This window comes from Acomys minous, assembly GCF_964271855.1.
Source record: "Acomys minous genome assembly, chromosome: 17".
NCBI lineage: Eukaryota > Metazoa > Chordata > Mammalia > Rodentia > Muridae > Acomys > Acomys minous.
Window position 1 is genome coordinate 38,015,903 of NC_140500.1, and position 25,122 is coordinate 38,041,024.

Here is a 25,122-nt window from a genome sequence, read left to right on the forward strand (position 1 = left end):
CCATTTTCTTCAGCATTGCTCTGTATTAAGGAGTAGATGTGAATGTAAATATGGTTTAAGATAGGAATCCCTTAGCGTAAAGGATTTATCTATGTCTACATAATCAAGCGAGGTATACTTCTGATTTCCTCCCTTAGACATTTCCCCTTCTCTGCCCCCATTACTGAGCATTTCTAGGAGCCTGTGAACTAAATTTCTTTTCTTTCTTTCTTTCTTTCTTTCTTTCTTTCTTTCTTTCTTTCCTTCTTGGTTTTTCAAGACAGAGTTTCTCTGTGTAGCCTTGGTGTCCTGGACTTGCTGTGTAGACCAGGCTGGCCTCAAACTCACATAGATCCACCTGTTTCTGCCTCCTGAGTGCTGGGATTGCAGCTGTGTACCACCACGCCGGGCCTTGAACTGAATTTCTGACCTCCAGGATTTCCTCTCTCTTAAAAACCCTAAAAGAGCACGTCACTAAATCAAAGCTCATCATATCACAAAGTCCGATCTTCCTGACTGCTCTGTAGTGGTCTAGCAAAACTGCACAAAATTTAACCTTTATTCTTCTCCTTCCCCTCATGACTGCTTATGTTTTCTCCACTGAAAGCGCCTTCTGATTCTTTTTTCCATTTTGTCAGCCCAGCATTTTAGAAGATTGAGCTCTGTGCTCCTTCAATTTCCCATTTGGTAGACGTGCCTCTAGATGTTTTCCAGATGCCTTTTGGGCAATTCTTACACCAACTAACCGTTTGTTTTGTATTTATTGTGTAAGCACCCTGAGGTCAAGAAGGGTCCCTGTTTGTACCACCTTCATTTACACAGGCCCTCTGTAGGAACTGAGTAGTTCCTGAGCTGAGCCAGACAAAAGAAACGGAAGCATCCAACAGATATTTAGAACTCTAATCCAGACTCCCACATTAAAGGCTGTGTGTAATTACCAGAAATGATGCAACCAGAAAATAGTGTAATAAGAACTCACAGTTGAGGGCTGGAGAGATGGCTCAGAAGTTAAGAGCACAGGCTGTTCTTCCAAACGTCCTGAGTTCAATTCCCAGCAACCACATGGTGACTCACAACCATCTATAATAAGATCTGGTGCTCTCTTCTGGCCTGCTGGCTCACATGCAGACAGAGCACTGTGTACTTAATAAATAAATAAATAAATAAATAAATAAATAAATAAATAAATAAATAAATAAATCTTTAAAAAAACTCACAGTTGACACTGCTCACTTGATCCTCAGACATGCAGGAGCAGAGTAGCCAAGCTCCTACTCAGAGAAGGGCTTTCACCTGAGCACATCTCCCATCTTTGCTAAGCATTTGGTGATTAGCATATATATCATGAACACAAAGTAGCCCAGGTATGTTAAGTTGAAATTCTAATAGGCTTTTATTTTTCAACTTGACAGTGTGTTATTAAGTTCATTTCTTTTATTCAGATTGAAAGCAAGGTTGGTCCCTACCAGGTGAAAAAAATGCAACAATACATAAACCTGGGAGGAGCGTGTGTGTATGTGTATGTGTGTGTGTGTGTGTGTGTGTGTGTGTGTGTGTGTGTGTGTGTAGAAAACAGTGAGTAGAACAGTTTAAAGGTAGCTAGCTTGTAAACGTTCCTACTCTGAGGACTCTATGGTTGTTGCAGCTTCAGTTCTCTGACATAACACAAAGTGCACATGGGCATGGCCATGTCCTCATACTCATGTACAGGAAATGGACCAATGGGCTAGATTTCACAGGTGGCCCGATTTTTACTTGTACATAGCTTAATGAACCCCACATATGTTACTTCAAGGGTACTGTTCCTTTCCAGTTTCTTTGGAAAACAGTGAATTTGAGAAAATGTTTAATCCAATTTTTTAAAAAAAGCATTTTTATTTTGAGTTCTGTTGGTGGAAAACATGGTGCTTCCCTGAACTTAAGCTTGCTCCTAATTGATTTTGCATGAAAACACAGGTGCAGTACTTTTTTTTTTTTTTCGAGACAGGGTCTCTCTGTGTTAGCCTGGGCTGTCCTGGACTCACTTTGTAGACCAGGCGGGCCTCGAACTCACAGTGATCCACCCGCCTCTGCCTCCCGAGTGCTGGGATTAAAGGCGTGCGCCACCACACCCGGCTAGGTGCAGTACTTTTGTTCCTGTTTTTATCTGTCCATATTTTAGTGCCTTATTTCAAATACAGGCATGCTTTGGTCTTTTCTAACAAACTATAAGAAGAGAAATCTCAGTCCTTTTATTTCCATTTCTTCAGCACAATACCCAGCTCTTACCTACTGACTACTCAATAATAAGATGCGACCAATTAAACTGATAGATATTTGCTGTCAGATAGTTTGTCTGAAAGGCTGATAAATCCTTTTTTCTATGTAAGTTGTATGGCTTATATTCTTGGCAGGAAGAAGATCAGTAGTATAACTTTTAAAAAAAATCTTTCTGGATCTTTTTTCCACTCACTTCTTACCTCCTTGCCATATAACTTTTGCTTTGCAAAGGTCCTTTTCTCTTAGTATTCTTTTGGTGGTGACTATAAGAGGAACCTTACATACCAGCCCTGGCTCTCATGATGCAGGGCACTCACTCATGCTTGCATGCACCCACAGGCAAGCCACTCATGCACCATCCACGCAAAGAGATTAGCCAATGAAAGAGTGTCCTAGTTAGCAAGCCTCATGCTGCCAGCTCAGGGCTGTCAATTTCAGACACCAGAAAGCCCCTGGAAATTTGAACTAAAAATTAAAGACTTCATTGCAGTTACTGCATTTTTTCCCCTGAGAGATTTGGCACATACAGAGGAAGATCAATCAAATGTGTATTTCAAATCAATATTGCATGTAGCATACTTATGCTTAAAAAGAAGATACTCACTTGTCTTCTGTGAAACCCAAGGTAGACCAGGCTTCTCATGATTTACCTGGTACATTGAACTTGCAGTACTGCTGTGGTAGCTAAAGGGGGAAGAGATGCTGATACAAATGCAAGTGAAAAACACAGTTTGCAATAAAGAGAGGGAAGCAGGCCCACTAGGCCTTTTTGGAGTAAAGAAATCACTATATAAAATTCTGGGCTCTCTCTGCAGAAATTGTATATTTGGGAGCTCACCCCATCCCTGGTCAATTTTGACAGTAATACACAACCTCTTAAAAGCTCACTATAAACTATTTTGCCTCCGTGGTGTTAATTAGACACTTATCTACCACTCATCTATCTATCTATCTATCTATCTATCTATCTATCTATCTATCTATCATCTATCTAATCAATTTTTCATCTATTCACTACCTTCCCTTTTGGTTATTAGGACATCAAGCTTACATCTCTCTGTCTGTCTGCCAGCCTGCCTGCCTGTCTATAATCTGTCTGTTACCTTTCTATCTATCTATCAGCAGTTTAATCTTTCTTCTATACAAGGGCATAATAATCTAGTCTTTGAAAAGGGCCCTAAACTATGCCAGAAACATCTTAATCCCTGGACTCAGCTTAGCCGTGTGATCTGGATCATCTCTGAACTTCTCAGACTCACTTCTCCATGTACACAAAAGGAATGAGAAATATTAATTAAATCACCATGTTGATTTGCAGTGAGGCTATTGCATGCTATAAAGCATGGCTGGCTAATATTAGTACCACGTACCTCCCGATTGTCACAACATACTGTTACAGGGTCCTTGGCTTTCCTACCCACATTCCTCCCATGCCTACATTATTGCATGGTGCACAGAGAGGAGTTAACAGTTCTTTGCTGAGTATAACCTGGCCCACTTCATGGCCCTTATCCTCTCCTGCTTTTTTGAGGAGCAGTGATTTGCACATGGCCTTGTTCAGAACGCATTGCCCCAAATCCTTACTTCATATACCCTTTCCTCTTGACTCACTATCTTTGCTCTGCCCTCTATAGAGTTCTAGATTCTGGCTTACTCTGTTTTCTCTCTTAGTAAGTTCCTATGTCTAGGTATATTATTATGTTAATATGAGCCTTTCCCAGTGTGGCTTGTGTGTTGAATGCTTGTCCTCTAACCCATGGCACTATTTTTGGAGGTGGTAAATTTGGGAGGAGTGGTGGTTTGAATATGTATGACTCATGTATTTGAATGTTTGGCCGATAGGAAGTGGCCCTATTAGAAGGTGCAACATTGTTGGAGTAGGTGTGGCCTTGATGGAGGAGTGTGTCAAGCTTAGAGGTCATATATGCTTAAGCTATGCCCAGTGTGGCACACAGTCTTCTTCTGCTGCATTTGCATCAAGATGATCAGATTCTCCAGCGTCATGCCTGCCTGCACCACTGCCATGCTTCTTGCCGTAACCAGAGTGGACTACACATCTGAAACTGTAAGCCAGCCCCAATTAAATGTGTTCCTTTATAAGAGTTGCCATGATCATGGTGTCTCTTCAGAGCAATGAAGCCCTAAGACAGAAGGGTTAGGCCTAGCTAAAAGGAGTATGTCACTCGAGGCATGCCTTTAAAGACCCTACCTGGTAGTCCATCTCTCCTTCTCTTTGTCCCTGTCCACCCTGAGGCAGGCAGCCTCTTACCACATGCCTTTCTGCCTCCATGATGAACCAAAATAAATAGTTCTTCCCTTAAAATGTTTTTGCAGGTATTTTAGTCACGGCTACACAAAAAAAGCTTAAACCTCTAAAAATGTAAATGTATTGAGTCAAGAATTCAGTTCTCACCTTGGCTTTCTAATGATCTGTTCCATTTTGGGCCCCACATAGTCCTACTTGCATCCATTCCATTAACTGAAATGGTAGAAACTTGTACCTCTTTCTTCTTTACATGAAGAATATTTTTGAGAAACATAAAAATTAAGTACCAGCTAGGTGTGGTGGCACATGCTTTTAATCCCAGCACTTGGGAGGCACAGGTAGGTGGTTATCTATGCGTTCAAGATCAACGTGCCCTGCATACTGAATACCAGGACAGGCAGGGGGATGTAGAGAAACATTGTCTCAAATGAACAACAAAAGATTAAATTTATAGTAATGTTTTCACAAAAATCTTAAGGCATATCTATATTCACACACAATTTGTGTTATTCCTAATGAGTAGAAAGAATGTATAGAGAAATCTGGGTTGACAGAGACTTGAGGGGAGGATTTTTCACATTTTATTACATACATATTAAATACCTCAGCTTTATAGTTTCTAGACTTTCAGATCTATCATGTGGTTGACCTTTTTATTTATGGCTTTCATCTATGTGACCTGTATTACTATACTCCTGTTAATCTCTATCTGACCATAACCAAGAGGATAAAGAACAGAGGCCAATTTGGTTTGAACTGTGAACTCTGCTGAGTGTTGTACTTTTACACTTGAGTTGTGGAATTCGAACATTAAATCTGCATGGCCCATTTAGCACAAGGTTCAAAGGCTCACACAGTGGGCAGCCTGCCTTGCACAGAGTGATCATCTTTTGGCAGAAGGCTTAGAAATCACATGAAATAGCAACAGATAATGTTCCCCCATTGACAAATGAAATGATTTACATACCAGCTACAAGTACTTTGGAAGAAAAGGGACAGTTCAGTACAATATGGAGAAACTGAAGGCAATTTTATGGAAAAACCAGGCATCTTAGTGAGGAACCTAATGCCTACCTTATTTTATATAAACATTAATATTGATATTTAGTGTTAGTTTATATTCTACTTATAGTAAGGTGATTGAATATTACAATTTTTATCATGACCCTGGACAAATACAATAGCCAATTTATAAAAATAATGACTAATGTTTAGATAGCTGTGCATTTAGAATCTCTTATAGATTATCCTAAGCAAGGAGTGGCATTTGTCAGAATGTAGCCCAGATTGTTAGAATCTACATATCATTAGCCTTTGGCTTAGGCTGTCTTTGTTAGACCCTAGAGACTGTCATTTTGTCATGGAATGATATTTGTATGTCTACTATTTGACTAGAAATCCTTTCTTTTAAGAGTCTGTATTTCAAGTCACTGTAGTTGACCATATTTTCAGTGAGAACCTAGTTCCAATTTCAACAGCAGGAAAATACACTCAAGCCTTGAAGGTTGATGCAAAAATGAAAGGGAGGAGGGGGTGACAATCTAGTACCAAAAAAAAATCACCTGTTAGTTGATATTACATAAATTCCATTACATTTAGTAGTTAATTGTAGGCTGCTTGGCTAGGCAATGTTCCTAGAGCATATTGGTCGGTAGAGTTTGGGAAAGGTTAAGGAAGAGTTTAATAGTCTACTAGTTGTAAAATAGCCATAATTATTCTGTTTCAAGATAAATTCTCATGGCACTTCCCATGTTATTGGCTGGAAGACTTCAACTCTCACCTTAGAATCAAACTTTATTGCCACTCTCCCAACGCATGAAAAGGTGCTGCTTCCTGCAGAGGGCTTGTTAGCTTAGTCAAAGCTAGTTACCCTGATGGGATCCAATTACCTGTCAGAGTAGAACATCTCTTTGTATAGTGAAAATACAGATGGGTAAGACACAAAAGAACTTGAAAGGGTTAAAGAAAACACATTTTCTTAGTAGTCCTCCCTTAGGAAAAGATGTCAAGGAGTGGCACACGCCACCTGGTTGTGGGTTGGGGCTTGGGACTTGGAAAGTTCCTTTGGTTGGCTATATATAGAAAGTCTATTGTTTAGAGCCTTCTAACGCCTATTGTCTCACTTCTAGAAACATCATTCTGCTCTTGAATTAATACACTGTCCCTTTGAGTGAAGACTTGGTGTGAGCAGGATGATCAGCTTGTATGATCCGCAGATTGATCAGACACTTCCTGAAGAGGGTTTACATTGTGCAGGATGACATCAAACCCAGAAACACAATTTCTTTATCTTTCAAACCACACACCAAGGAGACTTTGAAAGGTTTCTGTACTCCTGAGAGTAGTGAGTTCTTATACTTATCAAGGCTTTTGCACCTTTGGAATTTCCTGGGCTCCTGTGATGACCCTGTGAGATGTTAATTAGTTCCTTTCTGCTTGGTCCAGTTAGGAGAGCTGTTTTTGTTGCTTTCAAATGGTGCCCCCTACCAACAAAACCCACCAAAGCCAACAAATCAAACAAATGTTGGTGAAGGTGCCAATGTGACACTTGCTAAACTCTTCAGTGCAGTTGGCCTCAGCTAGCTCAGGGTATCACTACCAGATGACAAGGCTGAGAGATGAAGAAAAGTTCACCAAAGCATAACACAGGAAGCCACTAGCAATTTCCAGAACATCACAGAAGTAATAGTGAGACAGTCCTCGCTGCTTGGTTGTCTATATATCACACAGGCGGGCAACTGATGCAAAATGCTACTTCAGAGACCCCTTCAAACAATTCATCAATGAGTATTTATTGCAAGGCACTGTGCTAGGCACTATGGAGAGTACATGGAAGAGAAGATCAATGTCCCTGCCCTCAAGGAGCTTACAATCTAGTTGGGAAGACAAGGCATACATACAAGGAAAAGTCAGTAACAATACAGGAGTTGGGCTCAAATGCAAGATAACAGTACAAGATATTTCCAAAAGTAGTACCCTATGAAATACTAAATGAAGGGTTGCAGCAAATTCAGACGGAGGACATCACAAGGACAGGCATGTTGGAATACCTCACAGATGAGCTGAGGTGTTGGGGGTGCCCTAGTACAGTTGTATCTGGGTGGGAGAGTCAGGGGCAACATTTCAAGAAGGAACAGCCATGAGACCAAAAGGCACAGAGGTGAGACCCAAAGCAAGCAGTGTTCAGGGACCAAGTAGGGCTCAGTGTGGCTGGATATAGTAGTAAGGGATTTTTAGATTAAGAAGGGACTGACATGCTTAAGTTTATATATAGATTTTATGGTTTGGGCAATGGGTAAAGGGAAACACCAGATGCACTTAGATCAAATATACAAAATCTTGGCTAGTCAAGGAAAAAAAAATTCTACTCTCAGTTTCAAGATATCGGTTACTTGATTTTGATCCTCTCTCTTTCCAAAGAGGATGTAAAATGGTGGTCTTCAGGGTGGTCAATTCGAAAGTCACCTTTAGAATTGGGTCACCTAGTTTTGGGACAGATCTAGAGACTTGTGAGTCCCCCTATGGTCCCAAGTTGTAACTAGCACAAGGGCAAGCTAACAAGTTCCCTTACAGGCAGGCAGGAATAATGGCAGAAGGCAGATATCTTTACAAATGACAGAATATTTATTAACAATATCTTTAAAAAAGATTACATATGCTAGATCACTGGTAGATATCATTTACACTGGGGTTGGGAACTACCTGGGGTATCAGGTTTTTTCATTCATTTTATTATTTTGTTGATTTTTGTAGGTGATTTTAAATCATATTTTAACATAGAAGTAAGCCATAGCAAACTAAAAAAGGAACACAGTTGAAATACTGACAATAGTTTCCCTGTTACCATCCTAATTTTTACACAAATGGAATCCTGATGATGCCTTTATTGGACGAATATAGTTAGCAGGTTGAAAAGCTATGTTATAGGGAAGCAAAAATGACAAACCACAGGCAATTATGAGCTCTCCAAGACAGAAGAAAAAGATATCTGTGTGTTTGCATGTGAAAAGCTGTATAGAAAATCTCATTGCCTTCTATAGTCTACCCTTGTCAGGTTACAAGAAGTCCCCCATCATAACAAAGAGTTCTTTTCCATAAGAATAATGTTATGCTGATATTGCCATCTTTCATTGTATGACTTTAAGATTTAGAATGTAAAGCTTATAAAGCAACCAGACTAGCTACTGCAAAACAGGAGAGACATCAAGATACAATACATTTGTACTACTGATAGTTTATAGAATCATAGGTAAAATTCTTTGCAGCAGCTATTTGCTGAAATAGGAAAAAATTTCAAATTACATATGTCATTGTCATTCAAAAGAAGGGCTCTATCATTTACAGTTACACATGTTGTCTATAAGAAAAATTGAAATTATAAATTCCATTGACAGAATTACTTATTAAAAAACTTACATTCAAAAACAGATATGTCTAAAGAGTAAAATTACATTTTATGTCATGAAAGACTCGTTTGACTATAGTAACTTTTTGTCTATGTTACTACAGGATATGTAACTTCAAATTCAATGCCTAAGATAATGCTACTACAAAGACGATGCTCAAATAAAGTCTTACCCGACAATGCTAAGTTCAAGGATGGGAGGATTGCACAAGGTGCCTCTTGGGCTGGGAAGATCAGCTTTTGAGATTTGTAGTTCCTGAAATCATCTCAAGTTGTGTTGAACAACAAAACTCACAACAGGGCGGGAAACCATATCACATATGTCAAAGGGACTCGAATCAATGCATTAACCATTCAAGGGATAATTTATATACATCAGCCTTGAGATACAGACCCAGTTTCCAGCTGTTTTGCCACTAGATCCTTGTAAAACTGTACAAGTCATTTGCAATTCATTTACTGAGATGAGTTTCAAACTCTGCCCTTAAAGGAAATTCTCTCAAATCATAATTGTGTGGTTGTGTTGCCCAGAGCATTTTACAGCAGAGGAAAAAAACCAATATCTACATTATATGTTAACTTTAAAAAATTCTATAAAACACTAAATATATAATAAAAAATATGCATATAAGGACATATGTAAACTGCTTTGGTAACATCATATTACAGATGTCTTCAGTGCATTGCAGAGTTTCCAAAGAAACTTCAGACAAAGCTAGATTTGCTTTGAGGAAGTACTGTGTAATGCCATTCCTAACGAAGCAAAAACATTTTTTTCCAGTAATAAGATGTACTTGAACAACAATATTACTTAGTACTGGGTGTCTTCAAAACAACTAGCTAAATGTTGCTTATATTATAAATAGCAAGTCCTTTAGATAACTTTTGTCATAAACTAGACCTGGCTGTGAGAGATATCATTATGGTGCTGATGGCTGACAGTGTGCACGCATTGGAGGTGGAAGCCCCAGATCCTCTTGCATAGGAATCTGAAAAGAGAGAACAAATTCATTAGTAAGGATCTCATCCTGTATGCAAAGAAAAGTGGTGCTGCAGGGCTTTCCAAAACACTATGGCTGACTGGCTTCTACAAAAAACCATCCTTTCTGTTTGTCCATCATCTGGCTATTTTATTGTGTGAGTATATATGTCCAGAAACTCTTATGTGCTCAGGTATGTGTGCACACACATAGGCATGCACGTGGAGGTGAGGGGAGACTATCAGCTCCTTAAATGTGTGCCTTCCACCTTGCTTTTTCAGACCATGTCTCTTACTAGCCTAGAACTCACCCAGGGATCTTCAGTGTTAAGATTACAAGGGTGTTTAGCTATATCTAGAGTGCTTTTTAAACATGGGCCAGAGGTCATATTCAAGTTCTCCAGAATTTTACTGACAGAGCTCTCTTTCCAGCCCTACCGACATGATTCTTCCTCAAAGATTCACCAACTTCAGTTCCATGATGACCCAACTGTGGGCTGGAGCAGGATAGGGATCATCCTGCAGGCTCTTTTTAGATTGTTATAAATTGAGGGTGTTCATATTCAGTGTGACAAATGCTTCAAGATCATTAACAATGTGCCTGATAGAGGTTGATAAGTCCATGATGTAACACTATGAAGACTGATACTCCCTTTCCATTCCACTTTTGTGCTACACAATGTTACACTCAGCTGTTACAGCCCCCTCTATGGACCAGATAGTGTCATTGTTTTTTTTTTCATCAGATGAGGAGACTGGGCTCCCAAGAGATGAGGTAACTTACTTGTTTAATATTGCCTAGCTAAGTTAATGTCTGGATGGGAATCAAAACCATCTTTGTCTAAATATATCTCTTTTGAACACTCAAAATGATCACATTTTAAACAAACTTTTTCATATGGGTAATGCATTTTTTTTTTAATAAAAAAACGCTTTCTCCTGATCTCCCCAACTGATGAAATGGATGTCCTTTAAGGGAAGACATTATACTCTGTTAACAACACTCAGATCTTCATGATCTGTCTAGCCACTATATATGTTTTTGTAATGAATAAGACCAAGAATCCCCAGTGAGAAGAAGAACAATCTTTGCAATGATAAGACACTTGTAGTAAGATTTAAGCAAAGTGAAAAAAATAAATCTCAATTGTATGTTGTTGTGGACTGGATACTACATTCACAGCTCACTGTACAGCTGGTCCCCTGACAATAGAAGTCATAGGCTTTGTTTAGTGATAGCTTCATCTATATAGCCGGTTCAAGGCCAGCCCAAGCTACTTAGTAAGGTCCCCCTAGAAACAAAACAAAACAAATAAAAGTACAATTCAGTGGCATTTAAGTACATTAACCATATGCATATATGTATTAACTATATAATATATTAATTGTATATATTATATATACCTGTAAATACCTATATGACTATATTTTTATATATGTATGTGTATGTATATATGTATGTGTATATGTATATTTATATTAGTGTTTATCTAAGTAACTCCATCTCTGGGGCATAGCTTTTGGCCTCGGTTTCCCACTGAACCCTGCACTACTCTTGAATACAAACAAGTACTTATTGCATCCTTTCTAAATGATAGGCACTTCTGAGAATGGGTGAAATAACAAGGGAGCTCTTCACTCTTCTGAATTGAGAAATTTCAAAGCAGCTATTAAAATTGCTTCACAGCTACTTTGCTATCACTTCCTGTCTGTATTACATAATAGGCCTTTCTTTCTCTGAAAAATAAAATGGTGGACACCTAGCAGAGACTTACCCGAGCACTAAAAGTAGGGTCTTAGTGCTGAGTATATCAGCTATGGTTTAAAATACCATCTTTCTGGGAATAGCCTGAAAGTTTATTATTCTAGCCTGCACTGATCCTCTATTATCCAGACCTCAAAGGCCAGGACCAGAGAAATATGTATCTAGATATTGAATGGCAACTTGGATATATACCCAACCTTTTCTTTATCATGGTAAAAACATGTCATAAACAAAGGGACCATGTAAACTAAAGAAGACAATTCCGGCAGGGATGGCTAATATAATCCTGGCACTTAGGGAGCAGAGGCAGGAGGATATCTACCAGTTGGTAGACAGCTTCCTCTATACAACCTGCCCAAAGCCAACCAGACCTGCTTTGTGAGACCCTGCCTGCCAAACTACAGACAAAACCCAGAAAACAAAGTGAAACAAACACCCAAAACTGTGCAAAATCTACTGGCAGGAAGCACTTCCAGATGCTGTGTAGCCAGCACCACTCTTTCTAGATGCTTTTTAAATCATGCTGAATAGTACACAAAGATTTATTAAGCTGTCACTCTCCAATCACCAGCGGCTGCCAATCATTATTCTGATTTCTGACTTTATAAATCTTTTTATTAAAACAAATAGAATCACTCAACAAAAATTAGTATGCTGTTGAGATATTTATAAACACAATACTTAAAAACAGAATAGAATTCAATTGATCAAAAAGGCTACGGTCACATACGATTTAGCAACATTTTAAAATAAAGACAATTAACTATAGATAGCCATATGCATTTTACATGGAGAAGACATATACTCAATCAAAATATATCACATTAACTTTAAAATGTTTCCAACTCAAGACTGACTTACACTAGTTTACTGGGAATAAAACATCATAACCTTGTTAAGAACTTTTTGGCCAGAGCATCCTTGCACTGGGGAGGTAGAGGCAGGAGGATCCCAGCGAGTTCCAGACCAGTCATGCTACATAGTAAGACCCTGACTTACAACAACAGTGACAACAACAAAACCCTCTGTCTATTCTTCCTAACTGCATTGTTTATTAACTTTAGAGGCCATAATTAATTTGAGGACTAGGCACTTGTGAACCAAATGGGTCAATATGAAAAAAACCCTTTTGTGACTTCTGTGGGACAGCCTTAATTTACTATTTCGGTTGGTCATTGCCTAAATCCATCAAAACTGGGCAGAATTTTTTGCATGAAGTTTTCTGCAATCAGAAAACATCAGTTACGGTCTGAAGGATACGCGTGTCATTCACCTTAATTATGATTCTTTGTTTTGGGGCTCAGTTTCTCTGAAGCCTGGGGTCATCTGGGAGAATGACACAGTAGGCAGGGGGAAAAGCCAAGAACAAAAAGAACCGTTCTTACTTGATATCTTTGGGATTCGGATTTGCTCGCTGCTACTGCCGTCTCCTCCATCGCTGAATGGCTTGATCTCTATGATGTAATCTTCATCGAAAGGTAAAGAAAGCTCCACTGACGTTTTGTTTGTTTCGATGACAGATGTGCTGCTTTGCCTGTTCCATCTGTACAAGACCTGCCCACACAGAAAGAGCGGGTGTCATCTGATGCTCTAACTGATGTATATAGTTGTGGTGTTTATTCCTTTCTAACTCTGTGTACCAGTTTAATGTAAAATGATGGCAAAAGTGCTCTCATAGCCCACTCCTACTGAGAAGGCTCATTTATGGTGAGGGTCATGTAAGGATGCAGAGTCAGTGACACACCAGGAGCCTTGGCATCAGAATAGACTTGGCTCTGTGTGACCATGGGCCATTTACTTCACTTTTCCCAACTTCAGTTCCTTCCACTGTAAAAAATGCAGTAAGGGCTGGGGATTCAAAGGTCACACTAAGAATGTCTTTCTACATCTTTGCAGGGGGCCTAGGTCCACAGGGGAAGAGAATACACTCATCCCTGATGCAAGTTGGTGAGCTGTGGTGGATTGGGAGTGGGGCTTCCCTTTTCTGAGGACTAGGAGAAGTGCATGGGGAGAGGGGGAAGAGGAAGATTAGGGTTGGAACAGGAGCAGACAAGTGAGGGCCACAATTGGGATATAAAGTGAATAAATTAAGAAAAAAAACAAATTAAAAAAAGAAATTTCTTGGAAGAGAACATTTTTTTTCCACACAAAGAGGTGGCCTAGATGGCAAGGGCAGTGAACTCTCCACTTTGTCTCCCACTTGGACCCTTTTTGAGGGTCCCATAGAAGAGGCAATCAGTGACAATCTAGAAGTGTGGTGGCTCAGAAAAGTTCCACTCGTCACCTTTGCCTTCCTTCCTGGGCCTCTTAGATGCTGAGTTTGGACTGTGATTTATCTGATGAGAGGTTTGGCTAGTTTTCCTGAGAACCCACTTGCTTGGGGGCTCTGATGGTCTTCAACCCAGTAGGGGACAAAATGCAAGGGGATAAAAATGTGCACCTGCCATTGCATGCCCAGCAACAGCTATGAATGAGGACAACTATCCTGTAGGTTCTGACTCTTATGGGTAAGTTGTCAGTGTTGCCACAATCCCACAATGCAGGTTTTACCATGCCTTTTCACAGGTGAGGACACTGAAGCCTGGGTCCCTTACAGCATGGAGAAACAGTAGGATGTGATTCCTAAGCCTATGTCATGAATCAAAATAGCCTGCCTTCTCCAGCTTCCCACAGGATAAAGGGGATGGATGAGACCAGTGGTCCTCAGCCTTGGGTGCCTCAGGAAACTCAGTGATGCTCTAATCCTCTATTTCTTAGCAGAGTTAGGAGCGTGGGATACAATTTTGCCCTGCAGGGGGGCACTCATCAGCATCTGCAGACATACTTGATTGTCACAAATGCTATCTGTGTAGAGGGTAGAAACTCACGGCTGGACATCCTACAGTGCTGAAGGCAGCCCCACAACAAAGCACAGTCTCACTCAGAGGATGGGTAGGAAAGGAATTGTAAATTTCACTCCACTTCCACCCCTGGTTGCCCAAGAAAGCACTTACAGATGTGGGAGTGCAGGCTATGATATGCTTTTATTTAAAAAAAAAAAACATTCGGATAATGTGGATAGGAGATTAGGCTTGCAAATTCAACCTTGCCTCAGAATCACTGGGCGAGATACTTGGAACATCATTTGTTCAGCCCATCGCTGGAGTTTCTGATTGCCGAGGTCAGAGCTGAGACCTGAACTTCTGTCATTCTTCTAAGTTCTCAGCCTGCACCAATGTTACTAGACCAGCTATCCCAGATTGAGAACGACAGGACTTGCTCATGTTTCACCAAAACCCCTATAAATACTGATCTACTGAGGCCAGAGAGATATGGTCAGCCTTCTATTGCAAGACAGAAGAAAACATGAGTGAAACTCATAAAATTCCCTTACCATAGTTTAGATCCCATTTGTTCCCTGGCATTTTATCACCCTAATTTACGGCACTCTAATACAAGGCGGAAAACACAATTTCTTTAAGGTGGAAAGATTCGCAAGCCCTTCCCTTCCCCACGCTGAAGCATCAGCTGTGCCAGGCTCAGCATCCCTTGGCTAATGATCAAGTGCCAATAAATCCTCAGGCAAGCTTCTCATCCCAGCCCTTCAGGAGAATGGGCTGGCTGATAGCATGCAAGGTCACATCTGGCTCGGAGGAATAAATTGCTTCTTTGATTTACTTCTGCAAGAGCTCAGAGGATCCAAGCAGTTTCAAGTATAAATCCAAGAGAAACATTTCCAAGAAAAAAAGGCAGGTTTTTTTTTTTTTAATCAATACCGCTTATCAGTCTGGTAACTGTGCAGAGACAGTAGTACCTGAATAAAGGCCAGCAAAAGCTTTATTTACACCAAACCCTTGGTACAGTGTTTGACACGAAGGCCATGCCTATATCTGATATAACACAGCCAGGGAAAAAGGGAGACTACCTGGGACTAATGATAACAACACCAAAACCCGACTCCTTTTGCTTCTCCAGATTCTAAACCCCTTTCCTCCGAAAGGCTTTCCTAGATCATCTCCCCAGCTACTCTTAGTTATTGTTTTGACCTCCAACCTGGGCAACCTGAGACCTGGAGATGGTAGACAATTGCCTGTGCTCCCATGAGGAGCACTGATTGACTCCATGTTTAACCCTAAATAATCTAACTCCAGGGCCTGGATTATTCATATTGACTTGGCTGCTACCTCTAGGTGAAATGGCTTTCCCTCTCTGGTCTCTGTCTTCATATGTGCAAAATAATGGGATTTGACAGAGAACTTAAAAGGGGATGGGTGGTAGGAGAATAAATTCGTCAGCAGGAGCCTACTGCAAAGCCTAATGGCCTTGATTAGATTTCCAGGATCCATTCCATGAAGGGGGAGAACTAACTACTTAAGTTGTCCTGACCTCCGGATGCATGCTGTACACATGTGGGTACAAATGACAAACACACACACACACACACACACACACACACACACACACACACACACACAAAATAAAATAAAATGTGAAAAAAACTAAAAGCAGAGGCCATGTGCCCTGGGGATCATAGGCTGTTCACACGTGTTATTTGTTTGAACAGGTTGGTGTCTAACTTTGTTTAAATACCACTTTTATAAAGTAAGAAATTATGCACGGAGGTTTATAGTAACCGTCGAAAGATACTGCCCTCATGGTTGCTATGGTTTGGGTGTTTATCTGTTCTAAAATCCCTGTTAAAATTTAATTTCTAGTTTAACAAATTTAAAATGTGAACCCTGATGGCTTATGCTTAAAATCCTATTATTCAGGATGCTGAGGCAGGAGGGTTATTTGTGAATTTGAGGCCAGCCTGGCTCCATAGTGAGTTGTAGATCAGCTTTGGCTACAGAGTAAGACCCTGTCTCAAAAAAAAAAATGGACCACTTAAGAGGTGGTGGCACATGCCTTTAATTCCACCACTCAGGAGGCAGAGGCAGGTGGATTGCTGTGAGTTCGAGGCCAGCCTGGTCTACAAGTTGAGTCCAGGACAACCAAGGCTACACAGAAAAACCCTGTCTCAAAATACAAAAAAAAAAAAAAAAAAAAAAAAAGAGTATGAGTCCCCCCACCTTCATTGTGGGATGGGTGCTCTTAAAGGAATCCCATCCTCTTTGAGTATGTTTCAGTCTCTTGCCTTCTGCTAAGTAATGATGGGGGAAAAAAAGAGTTACCTCATAGGTCAACAGTTTTGTGTTGGAATTCTTATCCTCCAGAAATATGTTTCTGTTCGTCATAAATTAAGAAGCTTCAGTTAGTCTCTTATAGTCGCTCACACCGACAAAGACACTGATCTATATTTCCCACTCCAACAACTGGAGCTAAAAATCCATTACCTCTTCTGGAAAGTCACAGGTTTGTGGCTATGTCACCAATATTTCATGTTCTGTAACACTAGCATACGTCCACCTCTGGACCTTCATGCCTTCTGCCTACATACTTTCCCAGAGAGCTGCCTGTCTCGTTTCCTCCTTTCTTTCAAAGCCCAGTTGAGACAGCACTCCTAGAGTGGCTTTTCCTGGCCTTTGTATAAAAATGACAAAGCTTTCCTGTTTGTCCCCTAGCTCTTTCTGGTTTTCTCAGCCTCAAGTCTTTTTCTTTGCCTTGCTTTATTTTCATCTGTTGTGTCTGTAGATTGTTGCCAGGCAAAGTAAACAAGTGGCAAGGGGCAAAACCAGATTCCACACTGCTGCTGTGTTTGGATCCCAGGTTTGAATATCCTAGAAATACTATTTTAGCAGATTTTTGTGTCTTCTGAGTTAGGCTTAATAGAAATGGCAGATTCTGGCAATTTCTTCTTTTTAAGGGGTTATTAAGATGATTAAGAACCTAAGACAGATAACTGTAGCGTTTGGTGGCTGAGCTCAGTTACCCTATTTCACTTATTTGTGTGGGCAGTTTGTTTTACCAGACTGAGACCAGAGGTTATGCCTTTAAATATAATTGCTAGGTCCAGAAATTAGCTCAAGTGGGACTATAGAGGGATTTCTAAAGGTTAGATAAAATCTGGCATTCCTCAGGAACTTGCAAAACAGGCTCCCATTTCCCAAGTTGAATCATTTAGTTTACCTCTGACAGAAGGGACATATGGCTACCCGTGGCATCTATCAGCATATCGAAGTCCATGCTGGCCTCCAGGCTCCCTCAATATCACACATACCTGTCCTATATTTAAAATCCCATGCTAGAATCCAGGCCCTTCCCTCCCCACGGCCACTCAGATGCCTTGTAACCCTCATGCTCTGTCCACTCCACACGCTCTTCTCTCTTGTCACCCTCTTGCTGTCTTGCTCTTCTCACTATTCCCTTTCCTTCTCTGCTCTACTCTCCATCTCTTGATATCTCCACTATTGTCTCCTGCTCTCCCCTTTCCCTTGACCTGGCCATGTCCAGTCGGCTTCCTTCTTTCTGTACTCCTCTATATGCCTCTGGATATGTTCCCTGTCTTAAAAGCCCTCCTCCTGATATTGGATCGGTCATGTCAGTAGTTTATTTACTGTGTCCCCTCACATACACTGATAAAGAATTTACAAAATAATCTGAGGCTCAAATGTTCTAAAATCCACTTCTTATTGAGACTGCTCTACCTAAGCAGGAATTGAGTAGACCCAGACAACAAAAATAAAAATGTAAATCCCCTTATTGTAAAACCTTCAGGATATAGAAAGGAAAGTGAATTTAAGGGGTACATATGGTATAAGCAAGAGCCCATCTGTAATGAGACAAGTTCTCTATCAAAGTTCAACTCTCCCAGGCAGCTTAGAGATCTACATTTGACTCTAATAACCCCAGCTCTAAAAGTGACTTCACTCAGTGACATCATGGGAGGGACCAGTTATATACATGGACATCCTAAAGCCTGCACATGTATATGGAGCGTTCAGTATAGACAGCCAGTCATGCTGAGATTCTCTGGGATCCAACTGAGGTGCAGGGAGTTCAGCTCTTCCAGCTGTATCCTAAATGGAGAGATGAGTTGGAAATCAAGGACTCAGAAAGTGCCCTTTCGTTGGAAAGTGCCATTTCGAGGTCTCACCTTGTCACCCTATCTTTCTTTGACCTTCACTACATGTGGTTTCCATAGCATTGGGTATACCTCACTCCATCTTATGGGTGATACCTCCCTCGTGTACCTTTCTGTCACAGAGGGGCTACACTATATTCTCAAGGTCTACAATCAAAAGATACAAATGTTAAGCCTAATGCCATAAAAGATGACCTCATCTGACCTGATAATTGAATCAGAAAGAGGACTAAATGGTCTCATTTTAATTTACTCCCATATTTTATTCTATTACTATAGAAGTAAACATTGTCTTCCCAAATATATGAAGAACAACAGATTTCTTCTGGGAAATAAAATGCAAATGTCCCTGTATTTCTCCTGACCTACTTTGCCCTCCGTTTACCCTTCATGATGTATGCTGCTTGGACTAAGCTATGTGCCTGTAAAAGAGTCTGCAGAGGCAATAAACTCAAGATGGGCCCTTCTGGGAAGATGTTAAAAGAATCTGGTGTAAGCACTTATGAGATGGAGCAGACATACGAAGAACTGCCAACAAAGTAGCGCTTGTTGCCAGTTAGCAAATCGCAACATGCACACTGCTCCTTGCACCTGAGAAAGCCAAGGGCACTCCAACACACTTAAGGATGAGGGTGAGTGTTCATTCATAATTCACTATATACATATACATGTGTGTATATATTTATATGCATATGCATATGTATATGTATATATATGGTTTTAGTAGATGATCATTTGTCAAGCTAATCTTTTTCCTGATTGCCTAGAATACTTTGAGCGGCTCTTCTCTCTGTTAATTTTGTTTTGGGACCAGCCTGAAAATAAGCTTAAAATCCAATAGAATTGTTCTCAAGAACTCAAGGGAATAAGAATATCGCCCACAAAGCAAGATGACATGAAGATAAATTTTGACTCAGTTGTATTTTCCAGAAGACAGAGCTATTCAAAAATGAACGTAGCTCAAAGGAAGATGGACACTTCTCCTTTGCTGAGAGTAAGCAGGTATTAGCTATGCTACTTTCTACTGAGATGTCAGGGAAGAAAATTCAGTGTGACATTCAACTTAAGGGCATTTTGCTGCCTATCTAGCCACAGGAAGAGTGACGTTTTACAAAGCTTTTGATAAACTATCATCACCATGGCTATGTTGACATGGTCTTACCTACTAGTGATTTTACAGTGATCAACCAAAAAAAAAAACAAACAAACAAAACGTTCCTTGCAATTTTGCAAGTCCACTTAACTAAACCTTTCTATAATTTTTATTATTTAAGGAAGGTTATAAAGCTAAGCCTATGGTTTTACGTTTTTCTCAGGGAGAAGAGCTTGGAAATCAAAATTTTCAGTAGTGTTATAAACTTGGGAACAATTCTACTCATTATTATTAAAGTCCTTTTAGATATTTGAAGTTTTATGACTCTGAGAACTGTTTTTCTTCTAGCTAAACATCTGCAGTTCCTTTTCATTCTTCCCAGAGGTTGAGGACAGACCTCTGCTCATCGTCTGCTCAGAGTGCCATGTGGCCTACACATTTGGACACAGCCAAGCCTTGTACTGTTGCACACAGACAGCACCCTTAACATCAGAGTGATACACTGTTGCTTGCACTGACAGGTGGTAGTGGCACACACCTTTTATCCCAGCATTTGGGAGACAGAGGCAGACAGATCTCTATGAGTTTGAGGCCAGCCTGGCCTATAAAGCAAGTCCAGGACAGCCAAGGCTACACAGAAAAACCTTGTCTTAAAAAACCAAAAAAAAAAAAAAAAAAAAAAAAAAAAAGAAAAAGAAAAAAAAAAAGAAAAAAAAAAGAAAAAGAAAAAAAAAAAGGAGAAAATGCACACATGTGTTCTTTACCTTCACCCATTTGGATCTGAGCTAGCCTTACAGGAGTTAGTTTCATCCTTAGCTTTAAAAAGGACACACAGATTTCACTCTCTGTCTCTCTTACTGAAGCTAAGCCAATAGAAGTCCGGCTACCTCATCATGGCCACACTGGAAGAAAGCCCAGCTTCTACACGGGAAGTGTCGTGGAATGGGTGCACTCTGGCCACCCTCCAGCTTTTGCAAAGCTACTCCAAGTGATAAAGCCACATGTGTGTCACCTGCGTTATGGATTCTAACCACTGACACTGCCCATTTTGGCCAAGCGAAACTGTACAATTGTAAAAGTAAAGCATAATTGTTTTAGCCCAATTTTTGGTGGCAATGGGAAGCTTAAACTTAGTCAAAGGCTGGAGAAATTGCGTTGATACCAAGAGTAAATACTTCTTCTAGAAGCCCTGCATTCAGTTCCATGTCAGGCAGATCAGAGCCTTCTGAAACTCCAGCTCCCGCAAGAACAAACACTATTTTTTAATCCCTCTCTCTCTCTCTCTCTCTCTCTCTCTCTCTCTCTCTCTCTCTCTCTCTCTCTCTCTCTCTCTCTCCTCTCCCTCTCCCTCTCCCTCTCCCTCTCCCTCTCCCTCTCCCTCTCTCTCTCTCTTTCTCCTCCCTCCTTCCCTTCCTCTCCCTTCCCCCTCACCCCCTGACAGGATATATTATTTTTGCCTTGCTAGAGGTCCAAAGGCAACAGTTAACCTGGCAACGACTGAAGCCTCCTCAAGTGTGAACCAAATTAAGCCTTCCTTTTCATTTCCAAGCTTATTATCTCTGTTATTTATGAGAGAAATGAAAGACTGCCTCACCCAGGTGACTGCCTAAGTACTGAAAAGTGAAGGCAGGGCACACAGAAGAGTTAGAAGGTTCCTCTTTAGCGTGAGTTCCTGAACCGGAAGCCCTCAGCAGGGGGCCCAGCAGGGAAGGGCGAGGAGGCGCAGCTCCTGCTGCAGGGCAGACTCTTCCTGCTAAGAGCAGGATTAGGTGTCCTTGCAAAGAGAAATTACCCACTTTGTATCCTTTCACTTCTGACTCGTTATCCAGGGCCTTCACTTGATCCCAGTTCAGGATAATTTTGGAGTCCGATGAATTCCATATGATGTTTCCGGGGGGTTGGCTTGGTGCTATAAAAAAAAAATTAAGATAGACGAAGTCACAGATTATTAAATCTCAATGGATTCTGAGGAATATCCCCTTACTAGAATTCGAGAGTAGAGGCAATTTAATGGGCGATTGCACTAATATGTGTCTTCAAGGTCACTGAAATCTGACGTGATACAGCATTGCAAATGGAAAAAGATTCAGTTGGTCGCCTACCATTTATAGCTAAAAGAAGTAGTCCTTCCCAGTGAGGAGAAAAACATTTATCTTTCTGTCCTCTGGAGCAATGAATTTGGCATGGTATTCTAAAAGGTTCAGTTAAAATGCTAAGGTGCATTTGAATCCATATAATGATACCAATTAGTATGCAAATGATCCCTGGGAGGTGGGGATAGGTAATGAACTCGGAGTATGTTTGATGAATCCCCAAAATATTTCTGAGCAACTCTGTCCTTACGTGGCTTTCTGGTCGTGACATTGACTGTGGCACTGGAGGGTCCTGTCCCAGCTGAGTTATACGCCTTGACAGATAAGTGATACAGTGCACTCGCTTTCAAGTTGGTGATTTTTGTAGATGTCTGATTTCCAACTGTTCGTATTTTTCTAGCATTTTCTTCCTTGTCGTCATGTCTCCAATATTTTACCTGAGAAAATAAAAAGAAAGACCTTGGAGATCATATTCACTAGAGATATTTCCAGTGCCATCAGGTAATAATATTGTTTTGCAAGTTCTTATGATGGAGTTAACTTTCTATGTTAGTTCACGGACACTGCTTTTTAGAACAAGGAGGGCCACATGATCTGCAAAATTATTCACACTAAGATTTTGTTTTGTTGTTGTTTTATTTTTCTACAGAGGTAGCCAGTCTGGTAAATCATCAATAGCTATTTCACTTATTTTCCCACCTTGTTTTGAGTCCAGGTGATTCTGAGCATATAAGATTGAAAAAAAAAAACTTTCAAAAGCTTTTATTTTAAACAAAATGAGTCTAGGACAGCCAAGGCTACACAGAGAAACCCTTTCTCAAAACAAAACAAAAAAGATTTTAAGTGTGTGGGTGTGTGCGTGCATGCGTGCGTGCGTGCGTGCGTGCGTGCGTGTGTGTACATGTGAATCTAAATAACCACAGAGGCCAGAAAAGTGCATCCAACCCCTGGAGCTGGAGTTACAGGCAGTTGTTGAGTTGCCCAACACTCATTCAGGAAACCGAACTTGGATCCTCGGTAAGAGCGATGTACTCTTGACTTCTCTTTATCCCCATGGGCATATCACAATGAAGCTCATTGTGCCAACTACATTGTAGATCTTTAGGTTTACACACACACACACACACACACACACACACACACACACACGTAAATATAATACTAAGTTTGAGCATAAACACAGATAAAGGGTCATCTCACGTAGATTCTTTAGTGTTTCTTTCAATGGTATGGTAGAACAAGCATCTGGAACAGACGCTGTGTAAGGCAATGCGGGTCTTCTCCCGTCAGTGAGTATGTCTTAGAAGTCTCACAAGGGATCAGCTATAGGTCAAATGCACAGGCCTCTAGCTTACCTCATAACCTTGAATCCGTCCTCTATTCTTCCCAATAGGGGAGGCCCAGAAAACTTCGATATCTGTGGCAGAAAGACTCCTGGCAAAGATACTTGCTGGTGGTTTGGTGGGTTCTGGAAATGAATTCAGGAAAAAGAAAAAAAAAAAAAGAGCACTACTTGGTTAGCTTCAATACAACAAACTTCTAGAAATGGGATTTCTAGAAGGTAAAAAGAACCCATGGCCATATGTCCTTAATGGTTGTGAGCCACACAACACCTCCCCCAGATAAGCAATTATAAAGTGTAGGGTGGTGGTTAAGAAAGAGACACTTCAAAAGTTTTTTAACAAAGGCCTGTACTGCAGGTAAGTGGAACTAAGGTGACCCACGATCAAGTTCAGCCATAAGTTTTCATAGTCAGCAATTTTTTCAGGTAGATCTTAATTAAGCTGTAGTCCCAATTGCTGGATTATGAAAACAAGAGAGAAAGAATCAGGACAGTTAACTGAATTGACTATGATTCAAGAAAGCTGAGTGGTGGCTTGGCTCTATAAAGTAATCTCCAAACCTAAACCAGCCACTTACAGTTTCTGGGGCTCAGTATCCTCAGATGCAGACAGTAGACTGAACCAATAGCTTCTCAAATTCTAGTTTGTTTTGCCAGATTTTTATGAGAGTTGTACACCATTTGCATATAAATTTTCTCTTAATAGTCTGCCTTACTGAAAAACCTCATCCAGCCATGACTTAAATAATAACATTCACAAAATTTTACCTTGGGTAGTTATGTACTTTTGAAATTGCAATTCAAATCACTACATGACTATTTGATACTTTTAAAAGTTCTTCTGTTCCAGAGACCCACTCACTACTGCAATGCAAAAGCACCACAAATATGCTATAATAAAGCTCCTTTTCAAGCTAAAACATTATCTATTATAATTTAGTGTCAATTTGTGTACTCTACTACATTGCAAACTCCATGAAATATTGGACATGGAGATCTCTATTTACACATAACAATAATATTCTGCTTATGTGTTAATTTGGAATATCTTATACGTCACTTGATACACAGGGAAAAACATCACCCACCCTCAGGAAACACTGTCCTACACAAGAACATATGACAAAACTTCAAAACTTTAAATACCTTGGCCTGAAAGTTCTAATAGAGAAACATGCGAATGATAGAGATATCATGACTATAAATGACAACCAGGAGACAAGGCATAAACAAACACTTATTCCACTTGGCAGGCCCAAGGGAACTCAGAAACCCTTTGCTGCCCAAGGGTTTGCTGACCAGGAGAATGTTCAGGGATTCACAATGTGGATAAGACAGACAACAAGAAATGCTGAAGCACACGCAAGAGGACAGAAGATTTGGTTCGGATAGTTTCGCATGTGGTTGTAATATGCAGAGGGGAGCTGTGAGAGTCAGCAGAGAGGTAGGGGAGAGGCCCTGGGAACCTGCTGCCTCTAGGGGAATTATTTCTCCACAGGGAAGAAGAACGTGTCATTTCCTTGCTGACATCAAACCAATGTCTCAACTTTCAGATGCTCTTATATGACCTAATTCTGAATTTCATCATTACAACAACAATGGTGTGCTCCAAGCATACTGAGGACTGCGTGAGAGGCATTTTGAGTTCAGGGACCTCCCAGAAGAAGTAATAATATGAAGGCTCTTGAACATTATGACAGTGTGAACGGCAATGCTTGCAATCAAGCAGCTTTATGAATCCTCTCCTAAGAAGTCAGTCAGAGCAAAGTGGCTTAAAACATAAGTGATGGAAGAGAATGAAATATTCTGTCTTGATATTCACCTAAAAGGATACAACATGACCATTGGCTAGATCTGGATAGGGGTTTAAAGTTTACCGCCTGTATTGTCCTTGGCTGGTGCCTTAGTTTGAGCGGGACCCCTGGGCCCAAATCTGCC

The 25,122-nt window shown here is 40.5% G+C and overlaps 1 protein-coding gene across 9 annotated transcripts in view; it reads right to left on the reverse strand.

Moving 5' to 3' along the window:
- Positions 1-7,275: 7,275 nt before the first annotated feature.
- The window catches only part of LOC311588645 (contactin-4), a 980,815-nt gene continuing 962,968 nt past the window's right edge, over positions 7,276-25,122 (reverse strand). For all 9 annotated transcript variants that reach the window (XM_084766525.1, XM_084766531.1, XM_084766522.1 and 6 more), the window contains 5 exons: positions 23,198-23,310; positions 22,093-22,279; positions 21,546-21,658; positions 13,039-13,207; positions 7,276-9,898 (listed from right to left, as the gene is read on the reverse strand). In XM_084766525.1, coding sequence (XP_084622651.1) covers positions 9,798-9,898; positions 13,039-13,207; positions 21,546-21,658; positions 22,093-22,279; positions 23,198-23,310 — 683 coding nt within the window. In that variant the 3' untranslated portion in view covers positions 7,276-9,797. The remainder of the gene's footprint in view (positions 9,899-13,038; positions 13,208-21,545; positions 21,659-22,092; positions 22,280-23,197; positions 23,311-25,122) is intronic.